The sequence below is a fragment of the Hemiscyllium ocellatum genome, chromosome 21 (genome assembly GCF_020745735.1).
Source record: "Hemiscyllium ocellatum isolate sHemOce1 chromosome 21, sHemOce1.pat.X.cur, whole genome shotgun sequence".
Classification (NCBI taxonomy): domain Eukaryota; kingdom Metazoa; phylum Chordata; class Chondrichthyes; order Orectolobiformes; family Hemiscylliidae; genus Hemiscyllium; species Hemiscyllium ocellatum.
In genome coordinates this window covers 57,958,804-57,975,227 of record NC_083421.1, presented here as the reverse complement: position 1 = coordinate 57,975,227, position 16,424 = coordinate 57,958,804, and the positions used below count along the sequence as shown (strand labels likewise).

Below are 16,424 nucleotides of genomic sequence, written 5' to 3'. Positions count from 1 at the left end.
CAGCATTGCTTTGCATGAGGTCCACTGAAGATGTTACCTGGTAAGGTAACGAAACGTCTGGAAATGATCCAAAACTGGAACACACTGCCTGCTACAGTAGTGGACTCACCAACTTTGAGGGCATTTGAATTATCTTCGGATAGGTGTGTGGAAAAGAATGGAATCATGTAGGTTAGATAGGATTCAGATTGGTTTCAAAGGTCAGCACCATATCAAGGGCATTGGATAGGCATATGGACAAGAATGGAACAGTGTAGGTTAGATAGGATTCACAGATTGGCGCAACGTCTATGGCCAAAGGGTCTATACTGCGCTGTAATGTTCTATTACTTGGGGTCTGGGGTCACATGTAGGCCAGACCAGGTAATGATGAAAGTCATTAGTGAACCAGCTGGGATTTTCCCCAACTATGGTATCATAATCATCATTAGACTCTTAATTCCGCCATGGTGCTGCCATCAGACATGGTAGCATTGGAACCCATGTCCCCAGAGCATTACCTGGGTCTCTGGATTAATAGTCTAGTGGTAATATCACGAGGCCATCACTTCACCATTGCTCTAAGCTTCATCTGATTCACAAGTGTCAGACTGTGAGTGTTTTATGTTTGTAATAATCCCAAAAAAAAACAATGGTGGGACAATGCTCCATTTGCAGCACTGTACGTGGCAAAACTTTGATGGATGATTTACATTTAGGTCCAAGGACAAAGGATGCAGGAACACATCGTGGATGAAATGTTTTTCTACAGCAAGAGACTTTCCAAGATGAACAATGCAGTGGCAGTGCTGACTAAAAGGTGTAAGGGAATAGTTTAAACTAAACAAAGAGGTCAAACAAATAATTCTGTCAATATAATATCAGTCTTCATTGCTAACACCATCTTGAACATTACTGCAATATGCCTTGTTTTTTGTTTATGTAGGAGCTCAGGCTTCTGAAAATTTTCAAATGATGATTGACGAGCATGCTGAACCGTTTATTACACGGTGCTCATATTTGACCCAAGTAGTCTTTCACTAAAATACGATAAAGCAGCATTCAGTACACAGGTTATGTCTCTGTTAGGTGAAATCAGGCTTTTTGATCTGTAATCCCATTGCAAATGGTTATTATCTGCCACCTCCTTCAGTTATGAGACAGATGTGCCCTTGGGAACCAGGGGTTGGAGGTCAAGCTGACTGCATTGTATGATTCAGACAAACAAGTTGCTGCTGTCCAGGTCCACTCAGACAACTGCTTGTGAACACTGGATGCCAAATTGCAGTCCCACGTAGCAAACTATTTGTATACAACATATAAGATGATTCACAGCAAACTCAGTTCGATATATTTTGAGGGTGGCTAAGGGGCTCTTGATGATGAAAGCAGAATTTTAACAAGGCAGCTGACTACAACAAAACCCTCTACCTCCAGAAACCATCCACTTAAGCCAAACAGAATAACCACAGTCAAACACACAGCCGGAGCCAATGCTAACTCAAAAAATGTCTTTCTTCTTTAGTACAGACAGACAACAGAGAAAATCTTTTTCTTTCACTGTATTTTGTTGTTTACCTGAATGCCCCACAGCCACAGTGTCCTGTTGACCCAGAATATGGATCCCCTGTAAACAGTAAAGAAAGCAAGCACAATTGATTCTACCTTCAAAATAGCTGAATTACCTCATTCAGAAACATTACCTTTCACTTCTAAGTGGCTTAATCGACATTCTTAAAGAAGGTTGAGGGGGCAATCTGATTGAAACTTACAGAATACTGAGAGGCCTGGACAGAGTGGATGTTTGGAACATGTTCCCATTGGTAGGAGAGACTAGGACTTTAGGGCATAGCCTGACAGTAAAGGGAAGATCTTTTAGAACAGGGATGAGGAGAATCTTCTTCATCCAGAGTGGTGAATCTATGCAATTCACTGCCACAGAAGGCTATGGAGTCCAGGTCATTGAGTGTATTTAAGATTAAGATACATAGGTTCTTGATTATCATGGGAATCAAACATTACAGGGAGAAAGTGGGAGAATGGGGTTGAAAAACTCTATCAGCCATGATTGAATGTTGGAGCAGACTCGATAGGCCTAGTTTCTGCCCCATGTCTTATGTCTTATATGTTCGTTGTTTATGGATGTCACTGACAAGATCAGTACTACAGCTCTACCTTAAATGTCACTGAGAATATTGTGGTGATCTGCCTTATAGAGTCAATACAGCACAGAAACAGACCCTTCGGTCCAACTCATCCATGCTGACCAGATATCCTAATCTAATCTAGTGCCTCCTGCCAGCATTTGGCCCATATCGCTCTAAATCCTTTCTATTCACATACCCATCCAGATGGTTTTAAATGTTGTAATTGTATCAGCATCCACCACTTCCTCTGGTAGCTCATTCCATACCTGTACCATCCTCTGTGTGAAAACGTTGCCCCTTAGGTCCCTTTTACATCTTTCCCCTCTCACCTTAAACCTATGCCCTCTAGTTCTGGACTCCCCCATCCCAGGGGACAAACCTTGCCTATTTACCCTATCCATGCCCCTCATGATTTTATAAACCTCTTTAAGGTCACCTCTCAGCTTCCAACGTTCCAGGGAAAACATCCCCATCTTATTCAGCCTGTCCCTATAGCTCAAATCCTCCAACTCTGGCAACATCCTTGTAAATCTTTTCTGAACCCTTTCAAGTTTCATAACATCTTTCCGATAGAAGGTGACCAGTATTGCACACAATGTTCCAACAGTGGCCTAACCAATGTCCTGTACAGCCGCAGCATGACTTCCCACCTCCTGTACTCAATGCACTGACCAATAAAGGAAAACATACCAAACGCCTTCTTCACTATCCTATCTACCTGCAACTCCACTTTCAAGGAACTATGAACTTGCACCCTCAGGTCTCTTTGTTCAGCAACACTCCCGAGGACCTTACCATTAAGTGTATAAGTCCTGCTAAGATTTGCTTTCCCAAAATGTAAACCTCACATTTATCTAAATTAAACTCCACCTGCTACGCCTCAGCTGATTGGCTCATCTGATCAAGATCCTGTTGTAATCTGAGGTAACCTTCTTTGCTGTCCACTACACCTCCAATTTTGATGTCATCTGCAAACTTACTAACTATAGCTCCTATGTTCAACTCCAAATCATTCATATAAATGATGAAAAGTAGTGAACCCAGCACCAATTCTTGTGGCACTCCACTGATCACAGGCCTCCAGTCTGAAAAACAACCCTCCACCACCAACCTCTGTCTTCTACCTTCAAGCCAGTTCTATATCCAAATAGTTAGTTCTCCCTGTATTCTACAAGATCTAACCTTGCTAACCAATCTCCCATGAGGAACCTTGTCGAACGCTTTACTGAAGTCCATTTACAACATGTCTACCGCTCTGCCCTCATCAATCCTCTTTGTTACTTCTTTAAAAAACTCAGTCAAGTTCATGAGACATGATTTCCTATGCACAAAGCCATGCTGACTATCCCTAATCAGTCCTTCTTGAACTAATACAGTCTATAAAGAGTAACCACAGTGCTGTTTAGGGACAGAGTTGCAGGGTGTTGACCTAACAAAAGGAAAGGAACAGGAGATCTAGTTCCAAGTCAGAATGGTGTGTGACTTAGAGGGCAACTTATAAGGGGTGGTGTTCCCACCCACCTTCATCCCTTGTCCTTCTCAGTGATAGATTTGCAGCTTTAAGGAACTGTTGAAGGAGCCTTGGTGAGATCCTGCGGGATATTCAATGTGTGTTGGCGTGGGGCGGCAATGATATCTATGGGGTTATTCCAAATCTGAATCAGTTGTGATTTAGGACTAAAAGCTGAAGTTGTCCTGATATTTGTACCAAAGTAACCTACCTACTTAGTTACTTAGTTGCTGCACATGCGTTTTAACATTGTCAGAACTTCCTCATTACTATTGTGTTCTCTCTCTCTGGCCCACCTCATCCTTCCCCAGAACATTTCCCAACAGTTTAGACTTTGGATGTCTGCATTTCTTAAGATTTAAGTTCCAACAAAACAGTACAACGTATGGATGTAGGTTTGCTCGCTGAGCTGGTTGGTTCATTTCCAGACATTTCGTCACCCTACTAGGTAATATCTTCAGTGGACCTCCGGTGAAGCAGTGTACATGATTCCTGCTTCTATTTATATGTTCAGGTTTCTTTAGTTGGCGATTTTAGTTCCATGGGTGATGTCATTTCCTATTCTTTTTCTCAGGGGGTGATAGATGGGGGTCTAACTCAGTGTGTTTGTTAATAGAGTTCCGGGTGGAATGCCATGCTTCTAGGAATTCTCGTGCATGTCTCTTTTTGGCTTGTCCTAAGATGGATGTGTTGTCCCAGTCGAAGTGGTGTCCTTCCTTATCTGTATATAAGGATACTAGTGAGAGAGAGTCATGTCATTGGTGACTAGTTGGTGTTCATGTATCCTGGTGGCTAGATTTCTGCCTGTTAGTCCAATGTAGTGTTTGATATAGTTCTTGCACGGTATTTTGGAAATGATATTAGGCCCACTGAAGATGTTATTAGTAGGGTGACAAAATGTCTGGAAATGAACCTCCCCAGCTCAGTGAGCAAACCTACATCCAGAACATCAACCTGAGCTATAAATTTTCTCAAAACTTGCTACCTACAACTTATGCAATCCAACGTTGCGCAATGCTTCACATTTCATAAAGCATTCTTTTGATTTGTTCAGTTCTGGTCACCTACTTAAATGAGGGATATTATGGAGAGGGCTCAGAAGAGATTTACCAGGATGTTGCTGGGTATGGAAGGGTTGAGTTATCAAGAAAGGCTGGATAGGCTGGGACTTTTTTAACTGGAGCATAGGAGATTGAGAGGTGACCTTATCGAGGTTTATAAAATAATGAGAGGTATAGATAAGGTTAATGGTAGGTATCTTTCCCTTAGGATGAGGGATTTCAGGATTAAGGGCATATTGTTAAGGTGAGAGGGGAGAGATTTAAAAAATATAGGAGGAGCAAAATTCACTGAGAAGGTGATCCACGTGTGGAATGAACTTCCTGAGGAAATGATGGGTGTGGACACACAGTTACAACGTTTCAAAGACATTTGGATAAGTACATGAATAGGTAAGTTTCAGAGGGATATGGGCCAGGCAGGTGGGACTAGGTTAGGTTGGGATTATGTATGGCATGGACTGGTTGAACTGAAGGGTCTGTTTCTGTGCTGTATGACTCTATGGATACTAGATTATTTTATTGCACAGCTTGATGTAGCACTGATGCCTCAATATAATTTGTAGGCTTCTTTCTTAGCGGATACTCACTGTGAGAGAATATGGATCGGATACATGAGAGGGCAGATGCCACTTTCACGAGTTGAGAGTTAGGATGCCGGTGAAATTTAGGATGCATGATGTGCAAAGATTGAATTGTTTGTGGTCGGCAGGGGACAATTTCCCTCCCAAGCCTTTAAATTTCAGTTTAAGATGGTCAATAATAGCTAGCTGTCCAGTGCACTGAAATAATGATACTTACTCCTAACAAGGTAGTGAGCTGCATGGAAAAAAACTCACTTTCCATTCCCGTAGACACTAATTCAAATGAAAAAAGTGAAGGAGAGTAAGATCAAAACTGTAGGTACAGAACTACATGTGATGAGCTCTTGTCCACTCTCCTCTCTTTTTCTTTGCGAAAATTGTGACTTAGCTATAACGTGATGCTCTCTGCTGTATATTCTAGCTTTTATATTACATGAACGCAACAAATTTAGGGAAAAATATGGCCCATATATTTTCTCCAGAACTGGACAGCAGAACTGAAGGTAAAAACGCAAAGTTTTCTGTGAGCGTAAGATGTCACTGGAGATTTAGTCTCCTACATTTTCCATATCGGAAATGAGACAGCTGGTTTAACTCTCTAGATTAGAGTGGTGCTGGAAAAGCACAGCAGGTCAGGCAGCATCCGAGGAGCAGGAAAATCAATGTTTCGGGCAAAAGCCCTTCATCAGGAGTGAAGGCAGGGAGCTTCCAGGAGAGATGAATGGGAGGAGTGTTACTGGGGAGAAAGTAGCAAAGAGTACAATAGATGGATGAGGGTGGGGATGAAGGTGATAGGTCAGAGAGGAGGATGGAGCAGATAGGTGGGAAGGACGATTGGCAGGTAGGACAAGTCATGGGGACAGAGCTGAGCTGGAAGTTTGGAACTGGGGTGAAGTGGGGGGAGGGGAAATGAGGAAACTGGTGAAGTCCACATTGACGCCCTGGGGTTGAAGTGTTCCGAGACGGAAGATGAGGTGTTCTTCCTCCAGGCGGCAGTGAAGGAGGCCCAGGACCTGCATGTCCTTGGCAGAGTGGGAGGGAGAGTTGAAATATTGGGCCACAGGGCAGTGTGGTTGATTGGTGCAGGTGTCCCGGAGATGTTCCCTAAAGTGCTCTGCAACAAGGCGTCCAGTCTCCCCAATGTAGAGGAGACCGCATCGAGAACAATGGATACAATAAATGACATTGGTGGATGTGCAGGTGAAACAGGTTAACTCTCTCTTACCACCCCAAAAGAAAACTGGCTTAAGCTCAGTTAGTTCAATTCTTCACTGAAAGACACTTACCAGTCGATTACGTCAGTGGATGATGTGTTTAAATAATTCTTCTTTGCACATCCCCAGCTAATAGAGAATTCATAGAAAGACAGAAAACAATGTTAGGCAATCATTAAAGTACATGGACATAATGTTCAATATAATTAAAGGTGCCAAACTATTATACAATGAACAAGCAGTGCTGGAAAATTACAAAGGGACAACTTAATGTGCAGCTGGAAGATTGATTTTCAAGAATCTTTTGATCTTAAGTGATATATACAGTGTGGGAGCAGGCAATTCAGTCCATCGAGTCCACACTGACCCTCTGAAGATCATCTCACGCAAACGCATGTGCCTACCCTTTAAACATGCCTTTTCTATGACTAACCCACCTAGCCTGCACATCCATGGACACTATGGGCAATTTAACAACACCAATCCACCTGACCTGCACATCTTTGGACTGTGGGAGGAAACCAGAGCACCTGAAGGGAACCCACGCAGGTATGGGGAGAATGTGCAAACTCCACACAGTTTCCCAAGGGTGGAATCGAACCCAGGTCTCTGGCATTGTGAGGCAATAGCAATAACCTCTGACCCACCATGTTGCCCCATAGTAAGGCCCATCGTAGAATCAAATACTATTGAAGTCAACCATTCTGCCCACTGTGCCAAACTAGAGTTACTCCCTTGCTATTTAACCCCTGGTCTTTCATTTTTTTTCCACTTTAAACATATACCCAATTCGTTCGATGAGATTTATTGTTGAATCCCTTATGCTTTCTCTTAGTCTATGCCAAATTTTTATAACTTGCTGCATAAAATAAATCATCCCTCTGATGTTGTTTTCCAATGTTCTTAAATGTGCTCTCCCTGCTGGCTGACCATATAAAAGCTGTGTTCCTTCACAAGGAGAGTAGTTTGACTCCCATCACGGCAGATAGTGGAATTTGAATTCAATAAAAAAATCTGGAATTAAGAATTTAATGATGACCATGTATCCATTGCTGATTGTTAGAAAAACCCGTTTGATTCACTATTAAACTCGAGGGAGGGAAGCTGCCATCCTTACTTGGTCTGGCCTACATGTGACTCCAGACCCACAGCAATGTGACTCTTAACTGTGCTCTAGGATGGGAAATAAATCCTGACTTAGCCAGCAACACCCTCATCCCATGAATGATTAAAAAAAAACTCCATTTGATCTCCACACAACCTTTTCTGCTCCAAGAAAAGTAATCCTAGCTCTTCTCACTTTTTCCGTACTGAAGTCCCTCCATCCTCATATCTTCCGGGAAATTCTTCTCTACATCTGGACCAAGACCATGCTATCTCTCCCGAAAGTGTGACGCCCAGAATTGGACATAAAGCTCCAGTTAAGGTCCAACTCATGACCGACGTAGAGGCTCGGGGAAGAGAATTTGAGTAGGGAATAGTGCTAATCGCTCTGTCACCAGCGCAAGGGTTGATGGGAGAAAATGGCAGTCAGCATGATCTATTGTGAAACCCTTTCGTATGTAAATTGGCTGCCACATTCCCTCCATGACTATAATCGCTATATCTCAAGAGCTATTTTTCTTATAACCGATACTGCTGTGTAAAAGCAGACTTTAAACATTGATTTCTCTGCTGTGCGGGTGACTGTATCCTATCGACATGCACAGGCAGTAATCACAAGTACACAGTGGGGAGGTGGTGGTTTAGTGGTATTATTTCTGGACTGTTAATCCAGAGATTCAGGTAATCTTCTGGGAACCTGGGTTTGACTCCTGCCATGGCAGGCAGAAGAATTTGAAATCTGTTTCTTAAAAAAATCTATAATTAAGAATTTAATGACGACTATGAATCGATTGTTGGAAAAAACCCATCTGTTTCGCTAATGTCCTTTAGAGAAGGAAACTGCCATCCTTACCCGGTCTGGCCTACATGCGACTCCAGACCCACAGCAATGTGGTTGACACTTAACTGCCCTCTGGGCAATTAGGGATGGGCAATAAATGCAGCAAGGCCCTCATCCTTTGAATGAATAAGAAAGGCACTGAATTTTCCCCACAATGGAGATGCGCCACGCTGTGCCATAAATGGTGATCCTAAATCCTGCCACTGAGCACAACACTTCCTCCCCCCTCAGGGGTGGATTGGAGACAGGGGGGTGTATGTGTGCAGACATGGTTCATGGAGGCCGTTATCCATTTAAATCATCACCTGTCTCGGATAAAATTGGCATCCCTCTGATGTGAAACCTGACTTGAGCAAAACAGAATAGGTCAGAGGCATTCTGATACTTGTACATGTTCCTGAGAATACAGGATTCCACCTTGGAATAGTACAGCATCCTTTTAGATCTCATGATGTGGACATTCAGGTTTGGACTGCAGTGAAGAAAGTTAAAAATCACACAACACCAGGTGATAGTCCAACAGGTTTATTTGGAAGTACAAGCTTTTGGAGCGCTGCTCCTTTGTCTGGTAGCTATTTTTTTTTACTTTTAGAATCTCAACTTGGGGCATCTTTAAGGAAGATAAGGAGCTCTTTGGGAAAGGTAAGGTACTCCTTTGGGGAAGCTCAGGTTTGTTCGAGGTTGCTAAAAGTAGACATGCACCACCTCAATCGAAAATCCCACCTCCTTGGCCAGTTTTTTTTCCAGGTAGGGTTTGTGGTAGCAGGTGGATGTTCTCTCTTTGTATTCCTGACCTGGCACAAAAAAAATCAGGGGCTGGGATTGGTGAGTCGTTACTCAGCGATACAGACAATTACCTCGTAAAGGAGATGGGATCACTCAAAAAGATGTAACATCTTTTAGGGGACACTGAACCAGGGAAATTTTCCCCTTGGCAATGAATGGTTGAAGAAAGTGTCAGGTGAAGCAGAGATTGATGGTCAGCAGGAACTCAGATATAGCACAACAATCAGACAGGCGCAGTGGCAGGAGGTCAGTGCAGTGAGCATGAAATATCGGAGGTTCCCATTACCAGGGTTATAACTCAGCATCCAGATAGCACAATGATAGCTTGCTGATATAGTGATGGTAGCAAGTTGGCAAAAGCAGGGGACACACGGAGAACAGGACAGTCTGATACTTTATGACAGGCACTTGGTAAACTGCATGGCATTAGGAGTTAATGACAGAACAGAATAACAGTATGGGAACTAACTGTGACAGGAGGGAAGGTGGTGACAGTGAGTGGAAAAGCTGGTAATTGGTGGAGGATGCCTGCTCATAAGATGGTAAAAAGTTCTCATTGGCTTATCAGGATATAGGGCTGGTGTCCCATTAGAGAGAGAGAGAGAGCTATGACTGGCAGTGGTTTAACATGCCTCAGGCAAGGGGAGAGGTTAGGAAGGAGACTTCTTCATGGTAACCTCAGCTGGTGTAGGAATTGAACCCAATACTGTTGGCATCACCCTCGATTGCAAACTAGCTGTCCAGTCAAGTGAGCAAACAACACCCCAAAAGGAGGTAGGTCACTATATCAGGATGGCCAACAGTGGATGACAATGATGGTGGCCATTGAACACCACAGTGGTCTTTGACTGAACACTGGCGAGAATTGTCCAAGTGTGTCTGGCAATTTATACAAAGGTAAGAAAATTCTGTGCTTCATCTTAAACCGGAGACAAACTTGACACAAGACAAAACAAAATGACCAAAGAGAGTACGGTGCGTGGAGCAGGATTTACAGGTGGCCTTCTCATCAATTCCTCCCCAAGTCATAAGGGGAGGGCTCACTCGGTAAATTGCAATTTACTTTGCATTTTGCTCTTACCCATTGAATTTCAATGATGTATCAGTTCAATGCGGTGTGTGGAACCAATTTAGGGCCATGAATACTTAGCGATAGTTGAGTTGAGCATATCTTGAAATGAGTCTTCACAAAATGTGAATCATTCACACATTTGATCCTTCTTTAGCTTGTTGTACACCTTTGTTGCAAACCTCTCTTGTATGCCCATAACTGTGGTAAATGCAAATAAAATATGAGCACTTAATTCAGCTGCAAAAAGTGGGTATGCTTTGGAATTAGCTGTTTTACCAAAGTGTGCTATGACACTGAAAAGGTTAAGAACCATTGGAGCAAAGCTATGTTAGTCATAGAGATGTACGGAACAGAAACAGATCCTTCAATCCAACTCACCCACGCTGACCAGATATCCTAAATTAATCTAGTCCCATTTGCCAGCATTTGGCCCATATCCCTCTAAACCCATCATATTCATAAACCATCCAGATGCCTTTTAAATGCCGCAATTGTACCAGCCTCCACCACTTCCTCTGGCAGATCATTCCATACACGTACCACCCTCTGTGTAAAAAAGTTGCCCCTGAAGGTCCCTTTTAACATTTTTCTCCTCACCCTAAACCTATGTCCTCTGGTTCTGGATTCCCCCACCCCAGGGAAAAGACTTTATCTATTTATCCTATCCATGCCCCTTATGATTTTATATACCTCTATAAGGTCACCCTTCTGCCTCCAACACTTCAGGGAAAACAGTCCCTGTCTATTCAGCCTCTCCCTATAGCTTAAATCTTCCAACACCGGCAACATCCTTGTAAATCATTTCTACACCCTTTTAAGATTCACAACATCCTTCCAATAGGAGGGAGTCGCTGTGACACAGATCAGACCCAGTTCAATTCCAGCCTCAGGCGACAGTCTGTGTGGAGTTTGCATGTTCTCCCCGCAACTGTGTGGGTTTCTGTCAGCTGCTCCATTTTCCTCCCGCAGTCCAAAGATGTGCAGCTTAGGTGTTCTGAGGATGGGTCACCTACCCGAAATGTTAACTCTGCTTTCTCTCCACAGATTCTGCCAGACCTGCTGAGTTTTTCCATCAATTTCTGTTTTTGTTGTTGCAGGTTATGGAGATTGTCTGTGCTAAATTGTTGGTAGTGTCCAGGATTAGCCATGGTAAATTACGATAGACAATAGGTGCCGGAGTAGGCCATTCTGCCCTTCGAGCCTGCACCACAATTCAATATGATCATGGCTGATCATCCTCAATCAGTATCCTGATCTGCCTTATCTCCATAACACTTGATTCCACTATCCTTGAGAGCTCTATCCAACTCTTTCTTAAATGAATCCAGAGACTGGGCCTCCACTGCCCTCTGGGGCAGAGCATTCCACACAGCCACCACTCTCTGGGTGAAGAAATTTCTCCTCATCTCTGCCCTAAATGGTCTACCCTGTATTTCAGGTTTACGGGGATAGGGTGGGGGCTGGGGCTGGGTGGGATGCTCTTTAGAGGGCTGGTGCAGATTTGATGGGCCAAATGGCCTCCTTCTCAACTGTACACAACACCAGCACACTAGAGTTGGTGCTAAGCTTACTCCAATCAGTAACAAACAAAGTGGTGCTATAGAAACCTTGCTCCTGCTCTAAGTACACAGAAAGGAACTGAGGCTTAATGTATACATGCTGCTAAAGACAGTTATTATAAATGTAAATCAAGCCAGAAAATAGCTAGAAGTCTTGATTACTGCTTGTTACACGTAAAGTTTAATAATGTGCTCTGTGATGCAGAAATTAATGTTTAATGTCTGCTGGAGCAACGTAGATCATGAGGAAAATGTGTACATTTTTTTAAAGTATGTTAATGCAGCTCTCACACCAATCATTTGGAAGGCGGGCAAAGCAACTCTTCTTCACAATGATTCTTTCGTTTATCATTTTTCATTTTAATGTTACAGTTAATCATTCCTGTTTTCAACTGCACTAATAGCTGGTCCTTGCTGTGATTGTGATAATTTAGCAATTTAAATCCAGATAGAATAGAAAACAGACCTTTTGGCCCACTTGGTCTATGCTAGCAATGGAGGAGGGTTGGTTTCTGATTGGAGACATACAACCAGTGGTGTTCCAGGGATCCAGTGCTCGGTGCTGGGTCCACATTTGTTTGAAAGTTATAGAAATGAATTAGACAAGTATACAGAAGGTATGGTCAGTGGATGACACCAAAATTGGTGGGATAGTGGACAGTGAAGAAGGTTATCTAAGATTACAAAGAGATCTTGATCAATTGGGTTAATGGGCTGAAGAGTGGCAGATGGAGTTTAATTTGGATAAATGCAAGGTATTGCATTTTGGTAAAACAAACAGGGCCAAGACTTACACAGTTAAAAGTGGAGCCTTGGGTGGTGTTGTAGAACAGAGAGACTTAGGGGTTCAGATACATAATTCTTTGAAATTTGTGTTACATATAGACAGGGTGGTTAAGAAAGTGTTTAGCACTTTAGCCTTCGTTGCTCAGACCTTTGAGTGTAGGAGTTGGGACGTTACATTAAGGTTGTACAGGACGTTGATGAGGCGTCTTCTGGAGCCCTGTATCCAGTTCTGTTATAGGACCCTGTTATAGGATATTACTCAGCCGCAGAGACATCAGAAGAGATTTACCAGGATGTTGCCAGGAATAGAGGGTTTCAGTCATAAGGAGAGGATGGATAGGCTGGGACCTTTTTCACTGTAGCATAGGAGGTTGAGGGGTGACCTTATAGATATATAAAATCCTGAAGTGTATCGATAAAGTGAATGGCAGGTGTCTTTTCCCTAATCAGAAGTCACATGACACAAGGTTATAGTCCCACAGGGTTATTTGAAATCACAAGCTTTCAGAGTGCTGCTCTTTCATCGCCAGCACTTCACCTGATGAAGGGGCAGCACTCCAAAAGCTTGTGATTTCAAATAAACCTGTTGGACTATAGCCTGGTGTTATGTGACTTCTGACTTTGCCCACCCCAGTCCAACACCAGCAACTCCACCTCATCTTTACCCTAAGGTGGGGGATTTCAAAGATTAGGAGACTTTTTTTAAGGCAAGAGGAGAAAGATTTTTAAAAGACATGGGGGCAACTTTTTTTGCACAGAGAGAGGTTCATGTGTGGAATGAACTTCCTGAGGAAGTGGTGGATATGGGTACAGTTACAACATTTAAAAGACATTTGGATAAGTACATGAATAGGAAATAGTGGGAGGGATATGGGCAGGTGGGACTAGTTTAGTTTTGGATTATGATCAGTGTGGACTAGTTGGATCGAAGGGCCTGTTTCTGTGCTGTATAACTCTGTGACTAACATTACACTCCACTCAAGTACTTTACTCGTTTAGCACCATCAGCTTACCCATCTATTTTATTCTCCATCCTATTCACATCCAGCATACCTTTGAATGTGAATATATCTGGTTGCCCTAATTCAACATTTCCTGCTCCATTTGTTAATAATTGATCAGGTAACAGCTGGAGAGATCTAAGGTGTAGGATCTATCCAGGAGTGCCCTAGCAAATCCAGTGAGTCACAGTACAGTTGCTCAGTGGTTAACACTGCTGCTTCATAGCACAAGGGACCCAGGTTGAATCCCAGCCTCAGGCAACTGCCTGTGTGCAGTTTTCACATTCTCCCTGTGTCTGCATGGGCTTCCTCCCACAGTCCAAAGATGTTCAGGTTAGGTGGATTGACCATGCTAAATTGCCCGTATTGTGCAAGGATGTGTAGGTTAAGTGAATCATTCATGGAAAATGCAGAGTTATGAGGAGTGGGTTTGGGTGGGATGGTCTCTGGAGGGTCAGTGTGGACTCAATGGGCTAATGGCCTGTTTCCACACTGTAGGAATTCTAAGATCATTAGTTGCTAGAGGCACAAAAGGCACTTCTGGTGTAATATACTCCGAGTAACATTTGCTAGAGTTTGATGCTTTTTGGAGGACACTCTTGCTGCCTTTGAAGATCAACAGAATTCCATACCTGAAGCAGGCCCTGACACTGCAGCTGATGCCTCTCAATATGACCCTTACATGCCAGGTGCTACCAGTTAAGAGGTTTGGACACTACCCATCGCAGGACAGTGAGCGGCTCTTAGACTCGGTTTGGCCACAGGAGGGAAGTGTGTGTGTGTGTGTGTGTGTGTGTGTGTGTGTGTGTGTGTGTGTGTGTGTGTGTGTGTGTGTCTAGAGAGAGTGAATAGGAAGGTAACAGAAAAAGAAAGAAAAGAGCAGTTAAAATAAAACAAACAATTTGCATCTGTCTTCACTATTGAGGATGTGGAACACATTTCAGTAATAGCTATAAATTCGGAAGTGGAAGGGAGAGTGAAACTTGGGCAAAATTTCAATCACGAGGAATCTTGAAAGGCTCTGAGCTGGATTTCTGCAGAATGCGAATGATTGTCAAATGATTTGATACATCGGATTCAGCGCATGGGTCAGACAAAGTGAGGCACTACACACATTGATTAAAAACAACATCAAGGAGAGGTAAGAACAGGGCACTTAGCCAATTGCACTCAGGTATTCTTGATGAATGGGTGGAATAAATAATCCATACATTTTAATTGCCCTGTGGTCCATTATTTACATCTTGTTTGTTCAAGCTTTTTCCATTTACCCATTTCATAGAATGAAATGAGCAATGATTCACTTTCAGTGGAGCTCCACCTTCTTAAAAAGTGTCCTCATCGTACACTGGGCCTCAAAATCTACCCTGAGATAATGACGTGCAAGCACTTAATACAGTCCTTTGAAATCCTTCTTGCTATGCCCATCTGTTGTTTTTTAACCCCTTACCCAAGTTTCAGGCCATGGACTCTCTTTGCAATGTTCCATGTTTCTGAGTGATATACCGCTGAGATTTGCCACTGCCCTCCGGTGGATAGCTAACCAGGACTCTCCTGCTCTTCTCACTCTCCATCAGGCACATGAAAAGGATGAAAAGTTGACACTTGGCCACATAAATAACACAACTTTCTTGGCCAGAGGTTCTGACACGGGACTTGAAGCCAAAGCTGCTGAAAATGCTATCACTGTGTCACAAGCCTTTCACAGAAGCTTTAATCCATTTAAAACAATTGTGTCACCATAAGAAGAGCAAGAAGCAGTTTCTTTGCGATTCAGCCCTTCATTTTCTATCCGCAAACTTGAACACCAACAAACGTCAGCTCTTTAACATTGGTGTTCATACCTCACAACATCAAACCAGGGCTTACACCTAAATCTGCTCATTTCTGACAGGACAGACATGCTGCCAAAGCTTTTTGTCTTGCACTCGTCAGGATAAATGCAAGAATGCCAAATTCCAAAAGATCACAACAATTTACATGAGAGGAGAAAAGGACGCTGACTGGTGGGCAAGTTGACCCTGATTGGCTGAGACTTTGCCATTGGAGAAATTCAAATCAGCCATGGTGGAATGATGGAATAGGCTCAAGGAGCTGAATGGCCTGCTCCTGTTCCCACGTTTCTAAAGCGATGATGAACTATCAGCTCCCCGAGCTCCCAGGTAATTCAAAAAAGGTTCAAAGCTTGAGTGGATTTCTTTTGTTTGCAGTGTATTAAAGTATGTCACTGCTAACAAGTGTAAATGAGCCATATTGTGAGTTTAACTGGTTATCTTAAGTTGGCTGTTAGTGTTTACATCTAGCTGCAGTTTCAGGCTGGGTCTGCAACAGCTCCCTGTCCTTTTTATGGAGCCCGGAAGTGCAATCCTGTTTCTTCAGTAGCTCAGTGGTAAGCACTGCTGCCTCACAGCACCAGGGACCTGGTTTTGATTCCACCCTCAGGTGACTGTCTGTGTGGAGTTTGTATGTTCTCCCCGTGTCTGTGTGGATTTCCCATCAGGTACTCCGGTTTACTCCCACAGTCCAACGATGTGCAGGTTAGGTGAATTGGCCAGGCTGATTACAGAAATGGGTAGGATGCTCTTCAGAGGGTCAGTGCAGACTCAAGGGGCCAAATAACCTCTTTGTGCACTGTGGGGATTCTATATTTCTAGGATTCTGACTGACCATAAATGAAACTGCAAAAGAAAAAAATCCTTGTATTGTCTTGAGTAGCTCCCAGTGAGCCCCTTGAACAGCTGACGCACATCGGCTGAAAAGTAAGCTCAAGAGAATGCAATATG

General features: G+C 43.2%; 1 protein-coding gene across 2 annotated transcripts in view; it reads right to left on the bottom strand.

Moving 5' to 3' along the window:
* Nucleotides 1-16,424, bottom strand: part of LOC132825911 (potassium channel subfamily T member 1-like) — a 428,710-nt gene that overhangs the window by 170,380 nt on the left and 241,906 nt on the right. For both annotated transcript variants that reach the window (XM_060841534.1, XM_060841535.1), the window contains 2 exons: nt 6,565-6,621; nt 1,558-1,606 (listed from right to left, as the gene is read on the bottom strand). In XM_060841534.1, the coding sequence (XP_060697517.1) occupies nt 1,558-1,606; nt 6,565-6,621 (106 nt within the window). The remainder of the gene's footprint in view (nt 1-1,557; nt 1,607-6,564; nt 6,622-16,424) is intronic.